The sequence below is a fragment of the Fopius arisanus genome, unplaced genomic scaffold, assembly GCF_000806365.1.
Source record: "Fopius arisanus strain USDA-PBARC FA_bdor unplaced genomic scaffold, ASM80636v1 scaffold00071, whole genome shotgun sequence".
NCBI classification, from domain to species: Eukaryota; Metazoa; Arthropoda; class Insecta; order Hymenoptera; family Braconidae; genus Fopius; species Fopius arisanus.
Window position 1 is genome coordinate 319,283 of NW_011887810.1, and position 26,238 is coordinate 345,520.

The 26,238-nt window shown below is 42.1% G+C and overlaps 8 protein-coding genes across 8 annotated transcripts; 5 read left to right on the plus strand and 3 right to left on the minus strand.

The window, feature by feature from the left end:
- Positions 1-20: 20 nt before the first annotated feature.
- Positions 21-6,185, plus strand: Nup205 (nuclear pore complex protein Nup205). The gene is made up of 3 exons (XM_011309968.1): positions 21-183; positions 321-5,801; positions 5,957-6,185. Exons 1-3 carry the CDS (start codon positions 174-176, stop codon positions 6,160-6,162), a joined length of 5,697 nt encoding a protein of 1,898 aa, XP_011308270.1. The 5' UTR covers positions 21-173; the 3' UTR covers positions 6,163-6,185.
- A 12-nt stretch (positions 6,186-6,197) lies between these two features.
- Positions 6,198-7,629, minus strand: PIG-C (phosphatidylinositol glycan anchor biosynthesis class C). Its single transcript, XM_011309970.1, has 2 exons — positions 7,512-7,629; positions 6,198-7,329 (listed from the first exon to the last, which is right to left on the minus strand). The coding sequence occupies exon 2, from the start codon at positions 7,252-7,254 to the stop codon at positions 6,430-6,432; it is 825 nt and encodes a 274-aa protein (XP_011308272.1). The 5' UTR covers positions 7,255-7,329; positions 7,512-7,629; the 3' UTR covers positions 6,198-6,429.
- A 140-nt stretch (positions 7,630-7,769) lies between these two features.
- Positions 7,770-10,671, plus strand: LOC105269594 (NF-X1-type zinc finger protein NFXL1). The gene is made up of 2 exons (XM_011309971.1): positions 7,770-9,981; positions 10,060-10,671. The coding sequence occupies exons 1-2, from the start codon at positions 7,945-7,947 to the stop codon at positions 10,486-10,488; spliced, it is 2,466 nt and encodes an 821-aa protein (XP_011308273.1). The 5' UTR covers positions 7,770-7,944; the 3' UTR covers positions 10,489-10,671.
- Positions 10,672-10,713: 42 nt separating this feature from the next.
- shps (sheepish) lies at positions 10,714-13,181 on the minus strand. Its single transcript, XM_011309973.1, is given in 9 exon segments — positions 10,714-10,953; positions 11,020-11,163; positions 11,234-11,668; positions 11,731-11,870; positions 11,933-12,051; positions 12,103-12,259; positions 12,317-12,588; positions 12,591-12,736; positions 12,982-13,181. Coding segments are annotated over 8 exon segments (1,530 nt in total). The 5' UTR covers position 12,736; positions 12,982-13,181; the 3' UTR covers positions 10,714-10,835.
- A 138-nt stretch (positions 13,182-13,319) lies between these two features.
- nop5 (nop5 ribonucleoprotein) lies at positions 13,320-16,190 on the plus strand. The gene is made up of 4 exons (XM_011309972.1): positions 13,320-13,483; positions 13,616-13,692; positions 14,389-15,848; positions 15,933-16,190. The coding sequence occupies exons 1-4, from the start codon at positions 13,439-13,441 to the stop codon at positions 16,055-16,057; spliced, it is 1,707 nt and encodes a 568-aa protein (XP_011308274.1). The 5' UTR covers positions 13,320-13,438; the 3' UTR covers positions 16,058-16,190.
- A 156-nt stretch (positions 16,191-16,346) lies between these two features.
- On the minus strand, positions 16,347-19,920 carry fzr (fizzy-related). The gene is made up of 2 exons (XM_011309974.1): positions 18,847-19,920; positions 16,347-18,669 (listed from the first exon to the last, which is right to left on the minus strand). Exons 1-2 carry the CDS (start codon positions 19,576-19,578, stop codon positions 17,950-17,952), a joined length of 1,452 nt encoding a protein of 483 aa, XP_011308276.1. The 5' UTR covers positions 19,579-19,920; the 3' UTR covers positions 16,347-17,949.
- Positions 19,921-21,252: 1,332 nt separating this feature from the next.
- Positions 21,253-23,503, plus strand: LOC105269619 (Gustatory receptor 8a). Its single transcript, XM_011310017.1, has 4 exons — positions 21,253-22,155; positions 23,077-23,148; positions 23,205-23,294; positions 23,354-23,503. The coding sequence occupies exons 1-4, from the start codon at positions 21,253-21,255 to the stop codon at positions 23,501-23,503; spliced, it is 1,215 nt and encodes a 404-aa protein (XP_011308319.1).
- A 249-nt stretch (positions 23,504-23,752) lies between these two features.
- Positions 23,753-26,160, plus strand: LOC105269620 (putative gustatory receptor 28b). Its single transcript, XM_011310018.1, has 5 exons — positions 23,753-24,074; positions 24,503-25,142; positions 25,606-25,677; positions 25,768-25,857; positions 25,925-26,160. Exons 1-5 carry the CDS (start codon positions 23,773-23,775, stop codon positions 26,066-26,068), a joined length of 1,248 nt encoding a protein of 415 aa, XP_011308320.1. The 5' UTR covers positions 23,753-23,772; the 3' UTR covers positions 26,069-26,160.
- Positions 26,161-26,238: the final 78 nt, after the last annotated feature.

The window sequence follows — 26,238 nt, forward strand, 5'->3', positions numbered from 1 at the left end:
CACGTGATTGTGTCAAGCCGGTTTTCTTCTCCCGCCATTTGTGCACTTCCTCCATTCGTTTACCATTGAGTGCATTGGAAAATGTATTTGAAATAAATACTTTGGATATTTTGGAATAAAAATAATCACCCAAGTGACTCATGATCATTAAAGTCACCTAATAAATTTGGAAAATGGCAGAAGGTATGTCTATTTCGCTTTTTGAGCTACAATTCTCTACTCATAACCTCAATTAATTCAGGAAATAAATGAGTCCTCACGTTTATTTGCGTTTCGATTTACTTATTAATGATTAATTTTTTGGTTTTTCGTTTTGCCAGAAAAATCTACTGCAGAGGACTGCTGGACTCCCTACAAGGAGCTCCAGAATATTGTGGAGCAGTACGTATTGTTATCATCAGGTGCTCAGGATCCACAGTATCACGAGTTCATGGAGACACTGAGGAATCATCGGCAAAATTTTTTGACACTCATGAAAAATCCTCCAAAGAACGCGAAAACCCGAGAAGAAGTAGAAAAAGGAATAACGGAGGGGGTGACACTGCCAGGCCTAGGACACCGAGTGCTCCCAAAGGAGCTCGTTGATGAAACGATAATAATCTCCAACATGTACGACCTGAACGAGTTCATGGCCCTAGATCTATTGTGTACAGCGCAGCTGCAGATGCCCTATCATCCAGGACTGACCAGAGGCCTGACAGCAATTCTACTGTACTACGACGGTCGAAAAGCCTTGACCTCAGCTCTGCGAACCCTCGTCTACGCGAGGATAGGTCACAGCTGGGTCCTGGACACACCAGTGACGCTTACCAAGAAGATAACAGAGTACACGAATAAAATGCAGGAGGACGGACTTCTGGATCGAATTCTCTCCCTCCTGGAGGAGTTGGACCCCACGCAGGAGCAGGAGCTTCTCCAGCAGAATCGAGCCCTGGGCGGTCCTAAGCATCATGACATGGTGATGAAGCTGTACAACGACGCAAGACAAGACCTCGCTGATATTCTCTACCTCTGGTCATCCCAGTCGTCCCTCCCAATGCCCATAACTCACCGTCTCATCTGTCTCCTTCAACGAAAGAATCCCGAATCAGAGTCTGGCACTGGAGCTCCTGATAAGATCACCCTCGCCCTTATAATGGCCCTCTTAAATACTCTGAACCTCAGTGCCCTGCACAGCCGAGAAGACGGTGAAGAAATAATAAAAACAATGTCCATTATTTCTCAACGAGGTGCCATCGAGGAACTGATCCAAGAGCTTCTGAACAACAACTCCACTTGGGAGAACCAGGGACTTCGTGGCCTCGTGCAATTTGCCCTCGCCCTGGCCATCACCACCTTGAAATCAGCCTCCAATCTCTCGTCACAGAGCATCACCAATGAGGACGAGATCTTGCTTGAGGCAGCCCTCTCCAACAGAGTCTTCCACTTTATGTCCAACACGATCTTCAAGAGTGGAGATCTTCACAACGAGGAGTTCTACGTTCGTTATTTTCACAGATTTATCTCAGACTTCATTGCCCTCATGCCCCTAAAAATAAAAGAACTGAGGAGTCGAGCTGACGAGTCCATGAGATTCATCGAGGCATATCAGAGAGAGGGAGTGGAACCCCCTGGCAACTTGGACGATCATTTCGAGTATCTCATGCTAATGATTGCTGAGCTGTACCACAAGGATCCCTTGAATCTCAACCTGGTGGTGGAGTACTGGTGCCAAGAGGGAGAGAGGACTCACGTGTCATCTGTTCACGTTAATAGACTGCCCTCGAGACAGGTGGCCCTCTTCAAATTCGTCAGGCTGGCTGGGGAAATTCTCCCAGCTGGACTTCTTGTACCCTACCTGAGGATGATAGCGGCTTTGGCGTCATCATCACAAGCTGCCAGACACGCCTTCAATTTCCTAAAGCCCAATGGATCCACTGGCTCGACGATATCGTGGGATCACTTCTTTAATTCTCTATGTCTTTACTACTACAATCTTCGTCAGGAGCTGCCACCGAGTCAGGACACGATCTACAGACAACGAAGTCACCCCAAGGGGATCACTCCCCAAGAAGTTAAACGCCTCGAAGCTGTGCTAAATGTCGTTCAGGTGGTAGCCAAATTCGACGAGATGTCGAGGATAGCAATATGCGATCATCCAGGATGGAAGGTGCTACCTCTTCTCATTGGACTCGTCGGTTGTGCCATGCCCATTCCTCTTAAAGGTGTCCTGGTGCGCACCCTGGCAGTTCTTTCAAAATCCCCAGAGAGCTCCTCCAGTATATGGCAGAGCCTGGAAGCTGCTCAGATCCTCTGCACTATTCCCACAACCAGTAGCTACCAGCCACGAGGTGTCCAGACAGAATTAGAGGAGATTGAATCAAGAAACGAGGAGTATCCACTCACCAGGGCAATGCTGGAGCTCCTCGATGCCCTGACTGACTACCCTATCCCCAGGCTCTTGGGGGCAAGCCAGAGAAATCCTGGTTTCGATCCCTACCTCCACTTTATCATTAACACAGTCTTTCTGAGATTCAACACGAGATCCTACAAGAATCCCGCTGAAAAATGGCAGGTGGCTGATGCCTGTCTCAGAATCTTTCACAAATTAATTCTCCAGTATGAGCCCAAAGTTGAGGACTTTGCTGGGTGCAAGGTGGAGCTCCAGGGTGGAGAGTCTGTTTCTGTCAATCCTGAACCTGGTTATCACATTATGACGCAGTTGAACTCTAACTCAGAGCTCCTCAATGTGATTCTATATATCTTAGACGAGGGGAGACATCATCTGGAGACGTACGAGGTGATACCTGGAAAGTCTTACCTGGAGAGCAGCACGTTGAACTGCCTGAGAATTTTGGAGCGAGGGCTGAAAATCGAGTACCCTTACATGCAGATGCAGTCAGCTGTGACGACATCCTCCAACAAACTGAGGACAAATCTGTCCAGGCTGTTGCTGGGGGTCAACTCAAGAACCGGAGAACCTGATCACATGATCAACGTCGCCATGTACGTCTCCTACAACACCTGGTTGAGGAGACACGCATTCGTGGCGATTGGAGTGATTCAGGGTGTTGCTAATGAACCTGGTTCTGACTCAGAGCTACTATCCACCTTCACCCTGATCCCATCACTTGCGGTAACGATCAGACACGGTTTCGTCGAGTGCCTGGACTCGGACGTGGACCCCCAGGAGACCGACGAAGAGGGACCTGTGGGTAATTGTAAGGAGAGAATTCTCCTTTTATTGATGCAGAGCATCAATAGACCAGCACCCAACTTGGCTCACTATCTCTTGGGCTTCGACATCACTAAAGACATAAGGAAGACAGTCATTCAGCAGCCTGGTATCAGAGACTTTCCCAGGACGTGCCTCCATTCAATCCTGGGAATTCTCGAGCAGTCACTTGAGAGGGGAAGGGAGAAAATCACGGAGGCCTGCTACTGGTTTCTCCACACCCTGGCATCGAACAACAAAACATCAGTGCCAGTACTTAGATTCCTGAGGACAGCTACCAATCAGGACTTTGTCCAGAGACACCTGTCGAAATTGCCCTTCCAGGGAGAAAATAAGGCAACAGAGCTGGCCTGCATGTCCTGGCTACTGAAAATTGTCGCTGTTGAGCTACGAGTGGCTGGTGGTTCCCTCCAGCACAGTCTAGTTCAGAGACTGGTGGGAAATCCAAGTCAGGATCGAGAGCAGATTCTTCCCTCCCAGAAGCTCCTCATGGATCTTCTCCACTACATCGACTTTCAACTGCAGCTGGAGCCCACAAAATCCTGGGAGTTTTTCGATCCTTCCCAAGTCGAAATGGTTCTGGGTAAATGCAGTGGTCCAGTGATGCCCCATGGTGGTCCCCAGTTGGTGGACATCAGGAAGCTTCACTCATTGATAATAGAGGAACTGGCAGTAACCCAGAGCAGTGCCACAGCAACACAGAGGAAATTAATGCAGCAAGAGCTCCAGTCAATCCTGGGTTACGCCCTCAAGAGGAATCAGACGAAGACTCTGTCCTATGCAACTGTGAAATTCGTGGAGGGCTGGTGCCAGGCCACAGAGATTCTCTTCTCCATCGCCACAAATCAGCAGCTACCAGTTAGCCAGAGACAGAGTCTTCTCCTAAATCTCTCCCACGATCTCTTGCAAAAGATGACATCCTGTGAGGCTCTCAATGAAATTAAAACCCTCGTATCTGGTACTGTTTTGATTCTCCTGGTGAATCTCAAGAACACATTCGCCACTAATGAAACGTCAACGTCACCCTCGTACACAACGACGATTAAAATAATCTTGGGGCACATTCTTCAGTGGCTTCTCAACTCTGGTGCCTCTTCGCAGAAGGTTCGCACTCATCTGTATGGAGCCCTTCTAAATTTCCTCTGTGTGGTAGGACTGGAGAAGGGCGAACGTCCTGGAACCTCTGACAATACCTACGTCAGCCAGTTGGACAGCTCGCTGTACAGAACACTTCCCATGCACGAGAGATCCCATAGATATGCGACAATCCAGGTGATCAATGGATTTGGAGAGAAACTCATGGATATTGTCTGCCACAATTGCTCTGGAGGACATGACGTCTGCAAAATGCTCGCCCTCTCCTGCCTGGACAAAATTCTAGAATTGGATTTTGACAATTCTTGGATTGTCTACCTATCCTCCAGAGGATACCTGAAACATATGATTGATAGTCTCCTGGAGAGTGACCACCTGTTGAGGAGCATGTTGCAACCTGATCCAAGCACTCTGAGACCACTCTACCTCTACGAAGCAAAAATGGCGACCTTCTGCAGAATGGCATCAACGAGATTAGGGGCTGAGAATCTCCTGGAGAACAAAGTCCTCTCCTGTCTCTCCAGCATGTGTGTCTTCGATCAACATCCAGACGTTCACGTAGGTTTTGACGCCAGTGAAGTATCATTCCTTCCATCGATTGGCCAGCGTTACCAGCAGATATTTCTCCCTGCCCTCTATCTGTGCGACGCCCTCCTCACGACTCTGGGAACTGAGAACCAATCCTGCGCTGTCCAGGTGTGTGGCTTCCTCCAGAGCCACCGAGACACTGTGGAGATGATTCTGAGGAACGTGGGACCTCGTGCTAATGATCTCTTCCTGAAGGAAGTCGCTTGTTTGACTGGTGTCATTGCGAGATCAGCTAATATCGATATGTATCAGCTCGTGGAGGAGGAATTGGGAAAGGACATGATAACAGACGTATCCCTTATCGATAACACGGGTATGAGAGAACTCCGGGCACATCTCTATCGTCTGCAAAAGCTCATAATTGCTCTTCTTCCTAAATTCAATCCTCAACCCCTCGACGTGTATTCGAATAATCGAGAGGATTCTGAGCATCATGCCTCAGTCCAGATTACAGCTAATGTTTTGCTGTATGCCAGGAATCAGTTGCAGCACACACACATGGACCAGAAGATCCGGAATCTCTTGTTTGAACCGTTTCTGGGAAAATCTGGGGGGAAAAGAGATGGCAGTGGAGTAAATCTGGGGGCTCTTGTGGATATTCTGGTTTCTTCCACTGGATTACTCCATGCTGAGATCCCTCTCCTCGATACTCTCATCAAAAGGGCTGCCCTCGTCGACGAGATGAGCTCAACTGACCTCAAGAAGTACTTGATCGATGAGGAGATGGAGCTTGACACCAATAAGCAGAGGATCGTCGTTGAGAAGAGACTTGAGAGACAAGCCAGTGATAAGAGGCAGAGTATCAAGTACTGCTCGATGATTGTTGAATACAGTCTTTATATACTGTGGTCACATCTAGATTTTTATGCTACTAATGCTTCCTCCAAGTACAGCAGGGCACAAGGTATTTTTATTCATTTTAGGCGTTTCCCCGATAATGGCCATTTCTATTTATTTTAAAGATAGTTGATATCGACAGTTGGAATGAAAAAATTCAAGTTTGAGAAAAAATAGTTTTTCTCTCGGTTTTCGTTGAAGTGACAATCAATTTTGTTTTAGGAGGATTGGACGATAATTTTTCGGAATTTCGAGTATCACCAGACACCTTGACAGATCTAAAACAGGGCCTCGTCGGTGTCTTCAGTGACAGTTTCATAGCTCAATTGCTGGACACCCAACACGAATATTCAATAATCGAAAGGAGTTTCATCGAGGCTCTGGTCAGGAGGATAAAGCGATTACTACAATTTATAATCATCAAGTGATGAAAATAGCTGTCCATAAAATATAATTCTACTGCCAATTGTCTGGGAGGTTTTTTATTGATAAATAAATAATTCAGTGATCAATTTACAGTATCAAATGGTAACTTCAACGGTCCAGTTATTTCAATTGAGAGCACACCAGTTTTTTTTAAGAACATCTTGTTAATTATGACGAATATTTCCATCGACTTCGGAAAACAGATGTAAAAAAATACAAAACTGATTAAATTTTACCTGGATATCTAGTTTAACACCAAATCCCCAGATTCATTTGATGACAGCTTCGTCCCAGGGCCCGTAGATGTTGTCCTTGTATTTCTGCCAGCGTATGTACCACAGTGGACAAATAACGTGTACAAATATCGTGACAGCGACGAAAACGCAGGTCAAAGTCGGTGAGATGATCCCCAGGAGGTAGACAGTGCTTGCTGTGAGGAGAATCGATATCACCGTCTTGTTCTCGATTTTTGAGAGTAAAAATGGGAGGAGTACAAAGCACTGAACAGCAACAGTCAGCAATGAAAAGGCATGAAGAGGCGAGGCTAGTCTTGAGGCTAACATCAGAGATCCAAAGATCGAGGAAGTTATTGACAGCGAGTCTGACAGGGACACCTGGGGGGATCCATACTTGGAAAAGATCAGGTGAACGAGAAACATGAAAATCGTCATGGCGTATATCGTGTCGGTGCTGACAGTCTCTGTCAGTGTCTTCAGGACTGGAGAGAGAATGTAGCCAAAGGCCAGGAAGATCAGAGCTGTTCTTATGTCCTTGGATATCTTGTCTGGCATGTCTGGGAGCTTCAGGGTGTGGGAGAAGTATCCGAAAACTGTCAGACCAGCTGATGACGTGAAGATTATGTCGGGGGTTGTCCACTCGTTGTTAAGCCAGATGAAGACCATCACGAAGAGGATTACGATACTTAGTTGAATTGATATACTGGAGCCCAGGGTTATCGCCTCAATTGTTGTCACATTGTTCGGTTTTATGTTCTTCTCCAGCTCCTCCAGGAAACTGCTGTCCGTGTAGTTGTCCGGCAGGTCACGATTCTCGTACAGATTTTTTCGCCATCGGATCCCACCGTTGTGCGTCATTTTTTATAACTGGAATTATCTCCAGGGTAGAATTCCAGGGAGAATCACAAAATTTTTTTGGCTCATTATAAATATCTAGAAGCAGAAGATCATTTTGAAGCACTGGTTAATGCAGAATGTAATTAGAATTAAATCTGGAGGATTTTACATGATTCTTATTTAGGGTAACGTTTTATAAATTCGTTCATACAATTTATAATTTAATTGATATAATAAAAAAAAAAAGAAAAATTACGTCGCCTATTTTCTAAACTCACAATTCAGATTATTCTTTACACTTCTCTCCTCTCTTTTTTGTCTCCTTGAAGAATGATCTCCTCCTAAAATAATTATCATGGAGTTCATAACCTCTCGTTCATTGTCAACACAAATGCTGTCGATAAAAATGTTTCGCCAGAGTAACCTAACAACTTCGCGAAGTACAGACAGTAGAAATGAAGTGAGAACTGAGAAGTGAAGCTGATGTGAAAAGATACAGAAAATACTCGAAAAACGAGTGATGTGTAAGTGAGAACGCTATCACATCTCCACGTAGAACAATTCCATTGGTCAAAATCGAGGAATCGTCGTCTTGGATTGAGCAGTTTCATTCAAAAGTCGATAGATATCGAGTGAAAAGGTGTAAAATCGATGTTTTGGATCCTATCACATTCTAAAGTATTTTAATTCAGATGAATTGAGCCCCACAGGATGCGAAAATTCAGGAGAGCTCAGGCCCAGAATCAGGCGTCCATCGAACGACATCTGAATGGAAATGTCCTAGAATCATCGAGCGATGAGGAGAATGAAAATTCTCACGAATCACTCCAGGAGGCTGTCTCCAAAACACTGTCCTCGTATGAGTTTGAAGGTGGAGACACAGAAAAAACTCTGTCATACCTGACTGATTTGTTCCAGTCAGGAGGTGCTGTTTGCCTGATTTGTATATCTTCAGTGAAAAAAACTGATCCAATATGGAGCTGTTCGACGTGTTACAATTTTCTCCACTTGACGTGCATCCAGCACTGGATCCGAGACAGCCTGACGTCAAAACACTCAAAAGGTATTCCACCAGTGTGGGCATGTCCAAAATGTCGAACAGAGTATCCAGAGTCCTCCACACCCACATCGTATCTCTGCTTCTGCCAAAAAACAAAAGACCCAGAGCCACAGCCCTGGATAATACCCCACTCCTGCGAGGAGAAATGTTCAAAGCCTCTGAATCCCCCCTGTGGACACACGTGCACCCTTCTGTGCCATCCAGGGCCCTGTCCCCCCTGTCCGAAGATGGTGTCGACGACGTGCCACTGTGGAAAGCAGCCACTACAGCCACGTCGCTGCAACACCAAGTCCTGGAGTTGCAGAGCCCCTTGCAACAAAATCCTCCCCTGTGGCCACACCTGCAAACTAGAGTGTCACACTGGCCCTTGTCTACCCTGTCCAGAAGTGGTATCAACCCCCTGTCACTGTGGCACCTCGACAAAATCCCTGAAGTGCTCAGAAATCACCTGGAGATGTCCAAAAAAATGCACCAACCAGCTAAACTGCAAAATTCACACGTGTGAGGGCACCTGTCATGCACCAGGTGACTGTGGTGACTGCCCAGTGGCAAGAAATAGGACCTGCCCTTGTGGAAAAAAAAAGTACAACGTCTCCTGCAAGCAGAAAACACTGCCAACGTGCGGAGACACTTGTGGAAAACTCCTGGACTGTGGCACTCACTTCTGCAACATGCGCTGTCATCTCGGTGACTGTGGCCAGTGCCTGGAGGTCGTTACCAAGGCGTGCAGGTGTGGCTCCTACACGAAGGAGATATCCTGCACCAAAGAATTTCACTGCAACAAGAAGTGCACGAGTATCAGAGCGTGTGGCAAGCATCCATGCAACAAAAAGTGCTGTGACTGCAGCAAGACTGGGATAAATCCATGTGAGAAGATCTGCGAGAGTTCCCTCAACTGTAGGAAGCACAAGTGTACAGCCCCATGCCACTCTGGTCCCTGCTACCCCTGTCCCAGAACTATCACCTTCCAGTGCAGGTGTGGCAACAGCAAGATTGAGGTGCCATGTGGCACCAGGAAGAGAATCAAACCCCCTCACTGTAACAAATTGTGTAGAATTCCACCGATTTGCCATCATCCTAAGCAAGAGTCCCACAAGTGTCATCAGGGCAGTTGTCCCCCATGCAAGAAAATTTGTCATCTGGTGTATCAGAGATGTGGACACCAGTGTGTCGCTGTCTGTCATAGCAAGGTGTGGGTCAAGGTGAGGGTCAATGGTGTCGCACAGCCAGCTGGACCCTGGGAGTTATCTAAGGACCGAATGGAACTCAAAACCCTTCCCTGTCCACCCTGCGAGGTCTCTGTTATGGTGACCTGTCTGGGGGGACATGAGACTAGGCCCTGGCCATGCCATATTGCTATTCCTGGATCCTGTGGGAGGGAATGTGGCAGGGGACTGCCTTGTGGTAATCACAATTGTGAGATTGTCTGTCATAAGGTGAGGGGAGCTGGTGATGTCGACGATTGCATGGAGTGCGAGGAGCCCTGCAAACTGCCGAGGCCTGATGGATGCTCTCATTTGTGTCCAAACAGATGTCATCCTGCACCATGTCCACCCTGCAAGCAACCCGTCAAGATTGCCTGTCATTGTGGCCTCAATAGCTTGTACAAAAGGTGTGTCGAGGTCACTAGCACCAGGGGCAAGGACAGGGACGAGATGCTCAAGTGTGGCAATCAGTGTCCACGAAATGTAAGTTCAGAGGATGTCGTATCTTATTTTTAACAACAAATCCAATCTTTAACTAATTATTAATGATTTTATCTCCAGTACTCCTGTGGCCACCGGTGCATTGACAACTGTCATTCGGGTAACTGTCGCCCCTCAGACATTTGCAACAAGCGAATTAAAATCACTTGCAAGTGCCAGAGAATAAAAAAATCAGTTCTCTGCACGGAAGTGCAGAGGGGAAATGTGAAGATCGAGTGTGACCATCAGTGCAAGGAGCTGAAGCAGCAGAAAGAACGCGCCCAGGAGGTGGAGTTGGCGAGAAAGAAGAAAGAGGAGGAGTTGAAGAATCAGAGGGAAGTGGAGAAATTCGAGAGGAAGTTCAAGCCTCGGAGGAAGGGAAAGGAGAGGACAGAGAGTGTTGAATGCGAGAGGAGCAACAATCGAATGTACATGATGCGAGGTCTTTACTTCGCGGTCGTATGCGTCATAATTGGAGTTGTCACGTTTTATATGACTGAGAGAATTTAAATCCACGTTTTATCACGCGTTTTATCACACGTTTTATCGTCTTTCTGCCAGAGAGAACCCCTACACTAAGTTCCTTTAGTAATTATCCTTCGAGTGTGAAATATGTGTGAGGTATCATCAATGTGTCTTTCTTATTCGACCAAAAATAATAGTGATTTATAAATAAAAAAGTCTTACCGATAATTATTCTGTTGTAATTTTATAAAACTTCAATTTCCTTTTTTATTTATACTGATTCAAATGGATTTGTGTGTCCAGACGTTCAATTATTACTTCTTCACTTTCAGAAATTATTCTACAGATCGATCATTTTTTTTTCAGCAACGAATCAATAATTTAATCGCATTTCAAAAATTGTACGCGCTCCGACAAAATGACCAGAAAATCATAGAGTTAGCAATTAAAAGAATAGATCCGGCCATCCAGACTTCAAATTTGGATTCTAATTTTCTTGTCTTTACAGGTCTGCAAGAAAAAAACGAAAATTAATATCCAAAATGAGTAAATACTGATAGAAAAGTAAGAACTGACATATATTTTGTTATTTGATCTCTAGTCAAAGTCTGAGGTCGCACGTCACTGAGGACTAGACATGCAGAGTGCTCACCAGCCTCAACAGCACCATCAGCTGTTCCTGGCCACTCCCTGGAGTACTCACTGGCAGCGAAAAAAATTCTACAACAGGAATGGAATTGCGTCGGAGTTTTCTGGACATTTAGAGTTCATTTTGGCCGTCGAGCCCTACCTCCTGTGGGGATTTCTCATGAGATTCAGGTGATACCGGATTGGCGAAGGACTCAGGACACACATCAGACCTTTCCTCTCCCTTTCGTCGTACTCCATGTTCTCCAACCTGGAAGAGCACTGCCTTAAGGTTCTGAAGAGCTCTAGGGATCTCCGGTGTTCATCCGAAGAATTCTCCACGGAGAAATACCCGGACAGGATTTTTATTTCACTTCCTGGAGGAGTGCATGTCTCCTGAATCAGTCTGAGATGTCCCCATGGCTGCAAAATCAGGGGAACGATCGTTCCCAAGGAGTTCTGGAAGATCGAGTTGCATTCGAAGTAAATTAGTCGGTTTGATATGTAAGAGTTTTGGCATTTTGTGTAAATTTCGGGGACCTGAGGGATGATTATCCCACTGTCTGCAGGAGAAATCGCGAGGATTACGTACCTGCACCTGAAATTTCACAAAATCGACGGATTCAATTTTTTATGGAAATTCGACGAATTCTCACTGACTTGTACGTTTTATAATTTGTCGTCACGAAATTCCGGAAGTCGTTGAATGTGATTTTACTCACAGTTTCAGAACAGTTCATAATTACATTCTCTTCTATGATTTTATCAGTCAACCGTTGAAGAAGGACAGAATTTCCTCCCTGGGAAAATCAAAAAGGATTCCGTTATACGCAGTGTTCGGTAATTCTGTCCTGACACTTACTTTGATGAAATAACGGGAATTATTATTCAGAAAGAATTTGACTCTTTGAAAACATCCTCCGGCTCCGTGGAGAACTTCCAACAACCACAGGGCAGACACTTCGTTTAAATTCGTAAGACCTGGAAAGGGCTGCGTTTAATTGAAGAAGACTGATTCATTTGAGCTATTACCACAACTCAGGGAAATTAAACTCTGGCAAATGAATTTAGCGCGGGATGACAGAACCATTCTATCAATTAAATCAGAGCCACTTAATTGCGCGAGAATCGCGAATTCTTCGTTGTCTTCACTGGAATTCAATCGTCTGTCTGAACTACTTTCGTTCAACTAAAAAAAAAAGTTTTAGTAGAAAGTTTTTAGTTGAAAAAGTAGAAAAATACCCACCGATTTCATGCAATAATACACTTGCGCAGCAATTAGGGGAGTCATTGAATCAATTGGGCCGTCCTCGTCGCAGAAAACAGTTCTTCCATCACTGCATTGTCCAGGTTCCAGTTCAATCTCCAGCTCCTGGAGTAATTGCGTCAGATTATTCTGGAATGAATGCAGGAGGAGATCGAAGGGCTCTCCGGATTTTAATCTGCCTCCTACTGAATCTGAAATAAATATTTGAAGAATTGGAAATCGTGAGATAAGCACTGGATTTTCTCTGTACTTTTAGTTTCAAGGATCATTAATGATAAATTAGCTCGTTTTTTCGACAGGTGATAAGCGGCGGATAGTCCTGTCAGACCTCCACCGACGATGATGACGTCGAAGTCGTCGCAATCCTCGTCGAGGTCCTCATCACGTGCTGAATTCATTCTGGATACTCAAGAAGATAATTCATTTTATTTTGCAAAAATATTATTTAAACGGTTGAACTTCTGAAATTAATTCCTAATTTTTAAAGTTTTAATCAATTGAATGAATCAAATTTTAATTCATTCGAAGAAAACAAAAATTAATTTCTAAAAATTAAAAATGGATTATTTAAATTTATAATACGATTGGATTGACGAATTTAATCATTTAGAACATCAAAAATAATAGTTCTTTGAGTATTTTACCTGATATTTTAATTGTCCTCTTGATGAATCTCCAATAATAATCCAAATTCCACAAAATTATATTAAATCTTTCAAGAAAGTTCTTTGAATTCCGGAAGTGACGCCATAGGAATTCCGGGCCGTTTTCCCACAATCGCGTTTCTAACCAATAATTCTCAACAATTCGTTTAGTTTTTCATACAAAAATGATGAATTTCAACTTAAAAAATTATCAACTGGAGATTATTGTCTACAAAATCGATGCAAGTGGTTTTCAACCTTCAACAAATTTAAGCGATTTAAAAAAATGACTTTTTGCTGCCTGTAGGACGCGCCTCACTCACACATTCAAATAATTTCAATTTCCGTGAGATTTTCAGACGCTCCGGCACATGTGCCTCCACGTCCACCGTTTTTTCGTTGTTTTCGGTATATAATTAATAATCATCGAAGTGGATTAACAAAGAAAAGTGGTGAGATGTTGGTGCTGTTCGAGACCCCTGCGGGGTACGCTATTTTCAAGGTAATTTCAGTGCAATTATTATCAGCCGATGTATTATTGGCAAACTAACCTCGAGGTGCACGTGGGGATCTCCTGTGCTCCAAATAAATTTAAAAAAATATGTGTTTATCCGAATTTCTGGAAATTTTTTAGCTCCTCGACGAGAATAAATTGGCAAAAACTGAGAATCTCTATCATGACTTTGAAACACCAGAGGCTGCTAGTAAATTGTAAGTACTAGTCCTGTAAAAACAGAATTATTCATTACTGAGATTTATTGGAAAACACCTGCATGTTTGCATCTCTCACTGGGTGGAAAATTGTTCTACATAATAATTGAACATCAGAATACGCGACGGCATGTCAGTGATTTCTGCATTTATTTACTTACGATTTAGGGAAGGGGAGGGAAAATGGAGCCTCCCTTTTTTTTTATATTTTCCAAGTTTTCTCCTGATTTATGTGGGGGCAGAGTAATTGATGCGTTTTAGCGTGATTAAATTTCATATTTAATTAATTAACTTGGAATTTTTATTCTGTATACTAAATTCAATTGATAAATACTCAAACAACGATAAAGATCTGATTTATGATTAACGTTAAACACTATTTGCACGAAGCAGAAAGCAATTGTTTTTTATTGTCTCGACGAGTCAATTTGGGAGAATTGGAAAAAAAATGGTGAGAGGGAAGGGAGTCCATTTTAACCACCTTCCCCCCAAAATTTTCGTTTTGTCGACGCGTTGCACAAATTTAGGTGGAGACTTTTGAGAGTAAGGGCTAGCCATTCAAACTCTGGGGGTATATCTTACCCTCCTCTCCCCTATTTACTATTATTAATTTTATTCTTCATTTATTTATGTGTGAATTTCTCTAATTTTTGTGAATATAATAACAATAAAAAATTGTTTATTGGCAAAATGCAGGCTCAAGCTGAAGCACTTCGAGAAATTCGCGGACACGACAGAAGCCCTGGCAGCGACGACAGCTGCAGTGGAGGGTAAGCTCTGCAAGTCCCTGAAGAAGATGCTGAAGAAGCACTGCAGCGAAGTGCAGGAGCAGTTGGCAGTGGCAGATGCCAAGCTGGGGAATGCCATAAAGGACAAATTGAGTCTCTCCTGCGTGAGTAACACGTCCATCCAGGAGCTGATGCGATGCATAAGGAGCCAATTGGACAGCCTCTTGGCAGGTCTTCCTAAAAAAGAGATGACTGCAATGGCCCTGGGTCTAGCCCACAGTCTGTCACGTTACAAACTCAAATTCTCCCCCGACAAGGTCGATACGATGATCATCCAGGCTGTCTGCCTCCTCGACGACCTCGACAAAGAGCTCAATAATTACGTGATGCGATGCAGGGAGTGGTATGGCTGGCACTTTCCTGAGTTGGGAAAGCTCATCACTGACAACGTCGCCTTCGTCAAGACCGTGAAGATCATTGGAACTCGTGAACACACCATTAAATCTGATCTCTCTGATATTCTCCCTGAAGATGTCGAGGAGAAGGTGAAAGAAGCTGCAGAGATATCAATGGGAACAGAAATCTCAGACGATGACATTCTCAACATTCAACACCTGTGCGACCAAGTGATAGAGATATCCCAGTACAGATCTCAATTGTACGACTACCTGAGGACAAGGATGATGGCAATGGCACCAAATTTGACAGTTCTAGTAGGAGAGCTAGTTGGTGCTCGTTTGATATCTCATGCAGGTTCACTGATCAATTTGGCAAAGCATCCGGCCTCAACTGTTCAGATTCTGGGTGCTGAGAAGGCGCTGTTCAGGGCACTTAAGACGAAGAGAGATACCCCGAAGTACGGATTGATTTATCATGCACAGTTGGTGGGCCAGAGCTCGACAAAGAACAAGGGAAAGATGTCGAGGATGTTAGCAGCCAAGGCATCCCTGGCAACGAGGGTAGATGCCCTCGGAGAGGATGCAACCTTTGACCTCGGGGCTGAGCACAAGGCCAAGCTCGAGGCAAGGTTGCGGCTTCTGGAGGAGGGGAACCTCAAGAGAATCAGTGGCACTGGTAAGGCCAAGGCCAAGTTCGAGAAGTACCAGACGAAGAGTGAATTCGTTCAGTATCCAGTGGCTGGAGATTCCACTATTGGCAAGAAGAGACCGTTCGAGGAGGAAACCAAGCCCCTCATCGAGGAGATCAAGGCAGAGCCCGAGGAGGAAGTACCTAAGAAGAAGAAGAAGAAGAAGAGGCAGAGCGAGGCTGAGCCCGAGGCCGAGGCTGAGGTCGAGGTCGAGGTCAAGCAGGAGCTCGAGGAGCCCTCCACGTCTGCTGAGGAAGGCAAGAAGAAGAAGAAAAAGAAGAAGAAGCAGGAGCTCGAGGAGACGATCGAGGTAGAACCTGAAGAGAGTCCAGACACCACAGGTAATTTACTTATCATTTGATTCCACAAAACTGAATAAAAATTGATGAAACAGTTGAAAATTCATGGATTCAATTATCTTTCAGAGCCCAAAAAGAAAAAGAAGAAGAAGAAGATGCAGGATGAGGAAGCCTCGGATGTCACGCAGGAAATAGAAGCCCCAACTAGTGAAAAGAAGAAGAAAAAGAAAAAATCACAATCAAGCGATTGAATAGATTCATTTATTTTTCAATCATAATTTTTTATGATTTTTTTGTATTGTACAATCGATCAGGTTTGTTTGGAAATTATATTTTAGACCGATGAAGATTCCAGTCTACATAATAAATTTTCTATTAAGTATATTCCATCATCAATTTTCTTTTAATTCTCTGCATTTAATTAATTCTAATTACACGCCAGAAATTTAGCAACAATATTATTTGCTAATAATTAAACGCAGGATATATTAAAGGTTCACTGCAATAAACGAACACTCGTAAATTTTCAATTGTACTATATTTTATGTACTTCCTTCCCTTACGTATAAAACAGTTCCTTACACATAAACTTAGTTTATGCCTTCTACCGTGTGTTACTCTCGTCCTAATATACATATCTCTCGTATCCTCAAGCGGAATTCTCGATAAATGCATGTACTTCTCGAGCTCTCGTTACACTCCACATGACCAGTATAACACAATGAATCATTCGAATAATGAAAAACAATGAATTATCGTTGAAGGGATCGACATTGAGACTCAGTGCGACATAAGAAATGAAAAACTTATTACAAAGCAAAAATACGTCCCTAGGACCTACAAAAAGGGTAAATTTGCACATTTGTTAATGCTACTTATAAACGATCAATAGTCACTTGAAAATATTCAAAAAAAAAAGCTATGAAAACCACTCTCTCACCGAATATTTATACATTTTCTTATAATTGCACTGCCGAGGGGTGAACGTTCTCAAACGTTCGCTCGACACTTCACCCACGAAATGATTTTATGAGTGCTGGAGACTCTAACAGTGAGGATAAATCATAATCATTTCAAGCCTTGACTCACAATAAATCTAAATTCATTTCAACACTCACACACCCACGCTGATTGGTTAGTACATAATAATTATATATTATAATATGCATATATATCAATATAATTTCCTCTTTGTTATAAATAGTAGCTCCTCGCAAATCATCGTCTTTATTCCTTTTCTCGACTTGAATTTGTACACATGACTTGAATAGATAACTAAAAAATCGAAATGAAAATTACCGTGAAAAATTCTTAAGCTGTTGTGTATATTAGTCGTACTTCCCCGGGGTTTTCACCAGCCCTTGATGATCAGACACTTCAGTCACAAAAAAAAAACGCTAGTGTAAGAGTTAGGGTGTAAAAAATTCATTGGGGCTCTATCTTCTTTTTATTTCGTGGGATTATTGCAGCAGGCCGTGCTTATACTGGGGAGGTCTTGTTTTTATTGTCCGCGAGGGATGGAAATTCTTTTTTCCTCTTATTAATTGCTTGTGCTTCTTCTCTTCGCTGATTTTATTCAGGAAAGGTCAAGGGTAACGAGTCGATTTAATTAATTAGGAATATCTTTGAGTCTAACTGAGAGAAGCGGAATTTTAGCTGAAGTATTTTTTGCAGGGTTCGACAAATTTGTTTCACTCTTAAAAACAAGTCCTTTAAAAAAATTTTAATATTTCTATTGGGTCCAGAGATATTTATCCGAATCTAAAGTAGGGAACAAGTGGAATTTTACATTTTACTTCTGTATTCATTTAAATTATCGAATTCTCCAGATTCGATTCACGAAATTGATTTTAATTAGAGCACTCTAATTTTCAGTGGATTGTGATGAATAATTTGGTATGTATAGAATATACATAGAAATAATTAAAGTCTACTTTCCGTGAGTTTCATCGACTCATTTTGATACTTCAACCAAAAAATGTGGGATAAATCATTTAATCCACCGACGAGTCAAATGTTCCGATTTCCATTTCAATACCGAAGTGGTAAATTAAAAAAAGTCGAATTTCCCCTTTTTTCAAATTATTTCCACCCCCCGAGGCATCCCCCCAAAATGAAAATGGTGAAAGCAAAAAAAAAGAATTCACCGAATAGAAGTAAAAAGATTAAGCCCAGACTTGTTCTCCTTCTGACTCCTAGCCTTACTAAAAACATTCCAAAACCTGAGTGTCTCATCACCAGCGCCAGTGACAATAGCCTCGCCATCAGGTGACATAGCAAGATAAAGTACGCGATAAGAGTGACCAGTGAGTTTAGCAACTTGAGTCAAACTGGGATACTTCCAAACGAGAATTTGATTCTGGGAATAGCCATGAGTGCTGACGAGCTCAGAGCTGTGCTTGGACCAAGCCAAATTGCAAACCTGACTGCCAGTATCGACACACTGCATTGGCTGTCCAGTGAGTGTATTCCAGAACCTGATGCAACGATCAGCTGTACCACCGCCAGATGCCAGAAGCCCATGATGATGAGGTGACCAGGCGATGGCCTTGACAGCAGCAAGATGCTCGGTGTAAGTTTGAACTGGTGACAGCGAGTGGAGATTCCAGACGTACAGTCGATTGTCATTGCCACCAGAGGCGAGGTATTGATTATCTGGTGACCATTTGAGTCCACAAACCTCTTGTCTGTGTGCACCGAGTCTTCTCTCCCCCACGACGCAGGGTGTCCTCACGTCCCTCTGGAGAATCAGTCGATCACGGCTGCCAGAAGACAGCACCTCACCATTCCACGCTAGAGCTCCCACCCTGGCACTGTGCCCTTGGAGTTTAGCCACCTGCTTGTTCACCGCCACGTCCCATACCTGAATCAGAGTTTTCATTATTTTTTGGAAATGTGAGGTAATAAATTTGAATTATTTTTGAGGTTATCAAGTAAAAAATCGACCCATACTCCAAAAAATTTCATTGAAATGTGAGAGTTACCCTGAAATTTTGACCAATGATAATAAATAAAAACCTTGCCCTGAAGGGTATCTCACCTGGATGTATCCCACATGTGTGCCAACAGCCACGAGATTTCCCCTCTCATTCCAGGCGACAGAAGTGACAGAATTTCCATCACCAGTGAGATCACATAATCTGGTGACCTGACTGGTGCAGGCTGACCAGAGGTAGACGCAGCTGCCAAGACCCACAGAGAGAACATTCTGTGAAGACCAATCCACAAGATTGAGGTAGAAGTCGTCCTGGAGCTCGGGTGCATCAAGCACTTTGAAGGGAATCCTGGAGATTTTTCTAGTTGTCTTTCTGGGTGACCTGAGGAGCTTCTGGCTCTTGGCACTCAATGGTGAAAGTGAATACGGTGAGCTCTGGTCTAGAAGACTCCTGTCCTTGGGTGGTGTTGCATACTTGAAGAGATTTCTCCCCTGGAGGACTGAGTAAATTCCACGCTCCTCAGACTGACTCTTCACATCCTCAATACTCGCACCAAGCAATTCATTTTTCAACAGACTCGAATACGCTATACCATCACGACTTCCCTCTCCATTCTCTCGCGTCTTCTTCGGGACAAGACCATTGCGACTGTTCTCAGAGATCATGGAAAATGTTGTGTACCAATTATTCCCAGAACGCGTTGGAATAAAACGATCATAACTATTAGTCGATTTAGTAGGTGACAAATAAGTCGGGGACATGGGATTCGACTGGGATTCACGTTTTCCCTCGTTGTACGGCTTCAGGAGACGTTTCTCATACTCGTGGTGAAACATCGCGGGGGGTTTTTTAATTTTTAAAGGGTTAGCGATATGGAGTTGCACTGGTTTTCCACTAGATTCCGGGAGTCGAGGAGACACTATCACATATTCGGGGTGCACTATAGCTTTTTTGACACTCGGGGGGTTTATCGAGGAATCAGGGAGCGTTGATGAGCATTTATTTGGCAGTTATTGGCACTTGTTCGGGCAACGCGGCCTTCTTCTTCTTATTCTTTTATTTTTCTCTCTTTTTTTTTAGGGGGGCAAATTTATAATGGAAACGAGAGACGTTGACGATACGGGCCACTTGGGCGATGGTGATGGCCTCGTCTGACTCACCACGCTATGGGGCCCTTCTCTCGGGTTATGGCCCTCTTTGGGATTGGGGGAAGGCCTCCTGCAGGGGGCGCCTGAACAGCTGTTTTATCCGGGGAGTTGCGCGCCAAATTTGAACATCCTCCAATCTGCAATACAATTGTCCTTTTTAAACGAATTGAGATTTAAGGATAATTCACGTTTTTTTATTTTCATTTTTTGGAAAATTATCAGTGAAATTGATGTGAAAAATGGAACGTTTTGTGTTTTCTCTATAGTTTTGTGATTCTTCGGAAAAATCTAGAAGACGCACAGAAAACGTCATTAAATAATAACAAAACACAAAAAAGTTATATTTTTTCACGTCAATTCCATAGTAAATTTTCCAGAAAAATGGATAACGTTAACAAAAAGTTTCACTATTTTTCGTACATAACTTATAGATTACGAAAATTAATTATTCATAGAGAAAAATATATTTAAAAATATTAATCTATTTGTCTTAATTAAAAATGTTGGATTGCTCTATAATCGAAAAAAAAAAATGGAAATTAGTTTTTATATAAAAAAATTATATCATTATTGTTATGTATTATGATAATTGTAATTACAGTTACAATTCATCAATCGAGATTTTCAGAATGAGATGGACTTCTCCTTAATGATTCACCAGATAAGCTGGCAGTCGTAAAAACGTGAAATTGTGGTGATTGCCGGAGAGGGTGGCAATCCGCAAATATAAACTGACAATGAAATTTTCAAAGGGCGACTTATCACAACGTCTAATCGCCACTGACTCCCGATAAGATCATCCCAGGATTACTCCACGGGTTAAAATCCATACTGACCTCATCACCGACGACTCAGTGAGTCATAAGCCCTCGGACATAATCAACAATAATCAACGATCATCATCATTAAAATATGTATAGTTATTTGCTTTTCCAGATATTTGATACAACAGCAAATTACCTAATCATCCTATTCCAATTCGCCTAAACGAGCTGCAAGAAATTCTTAGATCATTAACAGAAATTCTGGGGAAATTATTTACAGTACAGATTACCTCGGAGATACGACAAATGCAAACGATGAATTATAACATGAAAACAGATTATTACACGTCAGATCTCCATCGCCAATCGATTGCCATTTCCACATGTCTCGTCCCACGACTGTCACTAGTTCATCTTCAACGACAGAAATTTTATTACATTCGGATTTCTCCCATTTCCACAAGAAAAAAAGCAAGTGGTGGATTAAAATTCATGTCTTCATCCCCTAAAATGCCAAAACAATCCAGCAAACGATTGATATTAATTAATAAATAGCGTGTGTTAATGGAACATTCAATAAAAGAAATCCCAAACAAAAATGATGAAACCGATTCTATTTTTGTATTTATTCTACAAAATCTTGGGACTGCTGCCGTTTTCGATTCGACTCTCTCCTCCGAGGACTGACGATTCGAAAAAATGTTCAGTCTCATTCCTGGGGCTAGTGTACAACTGGATTTTGATTCTGGTGACATTCACCCTGAGCTTTCCAGCAGTGGAGGCATTTTATGATATCCAATTCGATTACAAAACGAAAACAGTGATGACGATTGGGATGACGAGGGCAATATCCAGCACAATTGTCACCCTCTTCATCTGGTTGTTTGTCAGTCTGAGACAGCTGAAGGCAGTGGAGATAACCCAGAGGCTCTTGACGATTGACAAGATGCTGATGACACTGAAGAACGTCCACTACCACGAATCCCTGGATCTCAGGATGATCGCAATCATCTGGACAAACGTCTTCATCTGGATCAACGTCTTCTGGCTGGACATGACTGTCTTCAAGTCCCTCTTCAAGTCTAGCTTCGTGATTTTTATTCTTCCCAATGTCATCTTCAACTGGTTCCTCATCCAGTACTCCCTCGTCCTCAGCTCCATCGAGACCAGATTCCGGGGAATTAATCGTGCAATCACACGACTCTCGAAGAGTCATTGCTGCTTGATCGAAGACACTCGTGTCTTCAGGGATTTGATGGCTCTTCATGGACTTCTGTACGACGTGGCATGTGCTGTCACCAATTTTTACGCCTTTCCTGTGCTACTCATCATCACTGTCTCGTGTGGTGCTATTCTCACCACTTCTTATTATCTGATTGTACCTTTTCTGATGCACAGGGCTGTCAGCATTTTCAGGACTCTGGACTCTATCGCTTATCTCGCCATGGAGGTATTTCCTATTGTCATTCTCTCTACTACTGTTACTAGAGTGAGTCACGAGGTTCGTACATTAAAAATATATCATTTTCCATAATTACGAATTCTTAAAAGTCGTTACGATATCTCAATTAGTGAATTATGAGATTAAAAATCATAATTGACGTTCAGGGTTTAATCTACACTTGTGTAGGGGAGGGGAGGACAAAATGGAGTTTTCCTTTTTCTATATTTTTCATGTTTTTTTCTCATTTTTTATAAGGAGGCAGGGGCGGAGTAATTGATGCGTTGGTGCGTGTCGAAATTTCATATTTAATTAATCAACACGGAGTTTTTATCCTGTATACTAAATTTAATTAATTAATGCTTAAATAATGATAGAGATCAAAAATGAATTGTTTTGTGTCGTTTCGAGGAGTCAATTCGGGAGCATTGAAAAAAAAATTTTTCGTTTTGTCGAAGCGTTGCACAAATTTAGGTGGAGGCTTTTGAGGGTAAGGACTAGTAATTTAAGCAGTAGAAATTGTTGAGGAATCAGTTTAGGGGTCCATTTTACCCCCCTCTCCCCTCCACAAAAAATATCTTTGCCGAATTTATTTATTTATTTATCTATGTATATATTCACCTTGATTTTTATTCATTCACTTTCAGTGATTTTCAACGAAATTCGTCACGGCTTTTCCCGTTTAAAATTAAGGCTCGGGTGGATTATCTAGAAAAGATTCCTAATTACTTTGGCAATTAATAGTTTTTTTTCAATAATTGTTAGCTAGCGTTCTAGCGGTTGTCAACAACTAGGCCGCTAGCTAACAATTATCGGAAAAAACGATTAATCGACAGAGTAATTAGAAGTCCCAATTTTGGAGTAAATTATCTTTTCCAGACAGACCATCCGGGCCTTAAATTAATGTGTGTTGAATCATCTGATATTCTCTTGTAAAATTGGAAATTTATGAATTTTAATTGATCTGTTATTGATTTTCAGATGAAGCTCACAACAGTAGCTGTCCACAAACTCCTGGCAGAATCCCTCTCGGATAAACAATTGAAATCCGAGGTATTCACCTGATTCCTCCCATTATTATTAATAATACATGAAAATAGTTGTTTCAGTTGAAATTATTTTCACTCGAACTGCTGCATCGACGACTACAATTCACCTGCTGTGGAATTTTCTCGTTGGACTGCACACTCCTGCATTCAGTGAGTCTCAAAAGTTCTGCAAATCATTAATTATATTTAATTGAAAAAATACTTTGCAGATTGCAAATATGACGGGGACGTATCTCGTGATTCTCATTCAGTTCCAAGGAACCGAGAGAACATCGACAGATCACGTCACCAGCAACAATATTATTTTAAATACTATTTTCAACGAAACTTGTGCGTCAAATCAATGTGGCACCACGTAACCATCAATTACTCAGGATTTTCAATGATTTTCGTTGTCCCAGTGAAAAATACAGACAAGTCCAATGTCTAGACATTTTTAAATAGAGTTTTAATGATTTTTCAAAGGACTTAATCGATTTCAACTACTCGGAATGTCATAGGGTTTTCCATTTTTTTTTTCGATTAAAGATTAAAGATCGCACGTTGTGATAAGCTCTGGGAAATAATGCGCACCTTTTGTAGAAATCCGTGGGATATTTATTTTGCGTGGAAGCTTCAGTAGTCTACGATGCCTTGGAGGGGGAGAGCATGTTTTTTAATGGTGTACATATTTTTTAAACTAATTGGTTTATTGCCTTTTGGGATGAAAATTGGGAAAAGCACTGGAGACTCTGGGGATGTCTCCTACTCGATTCTTGGAGCAATTTATAATATTCTTCTCATTCCGATCCTGATGTATATGGGCTCAAACTCGGTAGCTGCCATGTTCGATTTCGATTATCCCTACAAGTCCCGGATGATCGAGACTATTCGCGTCACCAAGGCCACCGTTGGGACTATTGTAGTCATCCTCATCTGGCTGCACGTCACGTATGAAAAAATTTCTTAGAAAAACCTTGCGAATTCTCGGAAATTTCACTGAATTTCTATAGAAAAATCAAAACGGATGTATACTCCGCGAATTTATTCTTTTGAGATTTGTCCTAGAAATATTTTTCGCACAGTTTTTACCTTTTATTTTTCAAAATTTGAGACCGGAAAATTCTAGAGAAATTGCCGCAATAAAATAAATTACGTATTCTATTGATTTTAAAATTAATAATAATTATCGTTGATAATTAATACAATTTACATAATTCAATGGAATTTGAATCGAGTAAATTCTATAGAAATATATTATTGTCATTTTTAATTAAATATTTCGTTCCAATCAGCCGAAAAATAATATAAAAATCGAATGAAAATATCTGAATTCCCCAGATTAAAAAAATGAAAACATTTTTAAAAATATTTTTCAGTCTGACGCAGGACAGGGCGGCAAAAATAGCGAATGGACTGCGAAATTTTGACAGGACTCTGATAAACCAGAAGTCCATCCGACGATCACCACTTGTGGGTCTGCGAATTCCAGTAGTTTTTCTCATCAACGCGAACCTCTGGATGATTCTTCTGGTGATCGATGTCCTACAGTTTGGAGTATACGTCGAGAGGACTTTCATGGCAACACGACTCCCAAGCTTTGTCCTCAACTGGTTCATCATCCAGTACTCGCTCCTTCTTATTCTCCTGGAGATGAGATTTCGTGCTATAAATGAGGGATTGATACGACTCTCGGTGACATTTACGTCGACGTATACCACAACGGAAATTACCTCAGACGATTTCACGGTGCGCCGATTGCTGGACATCAGGAATTCCTACGAGCTTCTTTACAAAATAACACGCGATATTTCCCACCTGTACTCACTGCCTATTCTATTTGCTATTACCGTATCATGTGGGGCTATTGTCGATACGTCATATTATTTAATTAAACCGTTCTTCGCTGGTCTTCAGGATCTCACGTCGTTGTTGGCATTGGACTCTGTTCTCTATCTAGCTATGGAACTGTTTCCGGTTACCGCGATGGCCATCAGCGTGACCAGAATAAAAAATGAGGTTTGATAAATCATTGATTCACCACCAGAAATTACGAAACTTCTACTCAACAAAATAAACAAAAATTAAATTCAAATAGAATCAGCCGAAAGTTAATTAACAAATTCCTTAGATGTCTACTATAATTTTAGGGGAAGGAAGGGTAAAATGGGGTCTCCCGTTTTTTTATATTTTCGAAGTTTCTTTCTCATTTTTTGTAGAGATGTAAGAGCGGAGTAATTGATGCGTTGATGAGTGTTCAAATTTCTTATTCAACTAATTAACGCGGAGTTTTAATTCTGTATTTCTAAAATCAATTGATAAATGCTTAAACAATGATAAAGATCTTATTTGTGATTATCGTTAAATACTATTTGCAGGAAGCAGAGATTAATTAGGAGAGCCACGTAGCACTCCTCTCCCCTACCAATTATTTTAATAATATGAAGTTTGTTAGAAAATTTCTCTTCTTTTTTTAATTCAGATGGAACTCACAGCTGATGCTGTGCACGATCTCCTGAGTGTTGTCACAACATTTAGAGAGCTGAAATCTCAGGTACGAGAGCTTGATGGATTATAAGAAATACTAGGATGGATGGTTCACCAATTAGAACAATAAAACACTGAAAGTGGAAATCTATTTCAGTTGAAAATCTTTTCGTTGGAATTGCTCCACAGACGGGTAGACTTCACAGCCTACGGCTTTTTCTCACTGGACTGCACTCTTCTCCATTCAGTAAGAACAGGACGAATTCAGTAATGAATTTTCGGTTTAAGAAAATCCGTTGTTTTTCTTGTTCCAGATAGCTAACATGACTGGAACATATCTAGTAATTCTCATGCAGTTCTATTCTCTCAATCTCAAGAACGAGTGCGACTCAAGGTGCACAGATCACCCCAATCCCACAATCAGATTTAATGCAACAACTCCCCACGGGGAATTGTAATCTCCAAGAATTAATTGGTATTTATCAGCCAAAAAAATCCACTGCATCATCAAATTCAAATATTTGATAGTAAAAACTCAGTAGATTCCAATTTTTCTATATAGATATTCTATGGAAGAATAATAATCGGGGAATTTTCAAAACCTCTCGATTTATCAAATTCAATCCAA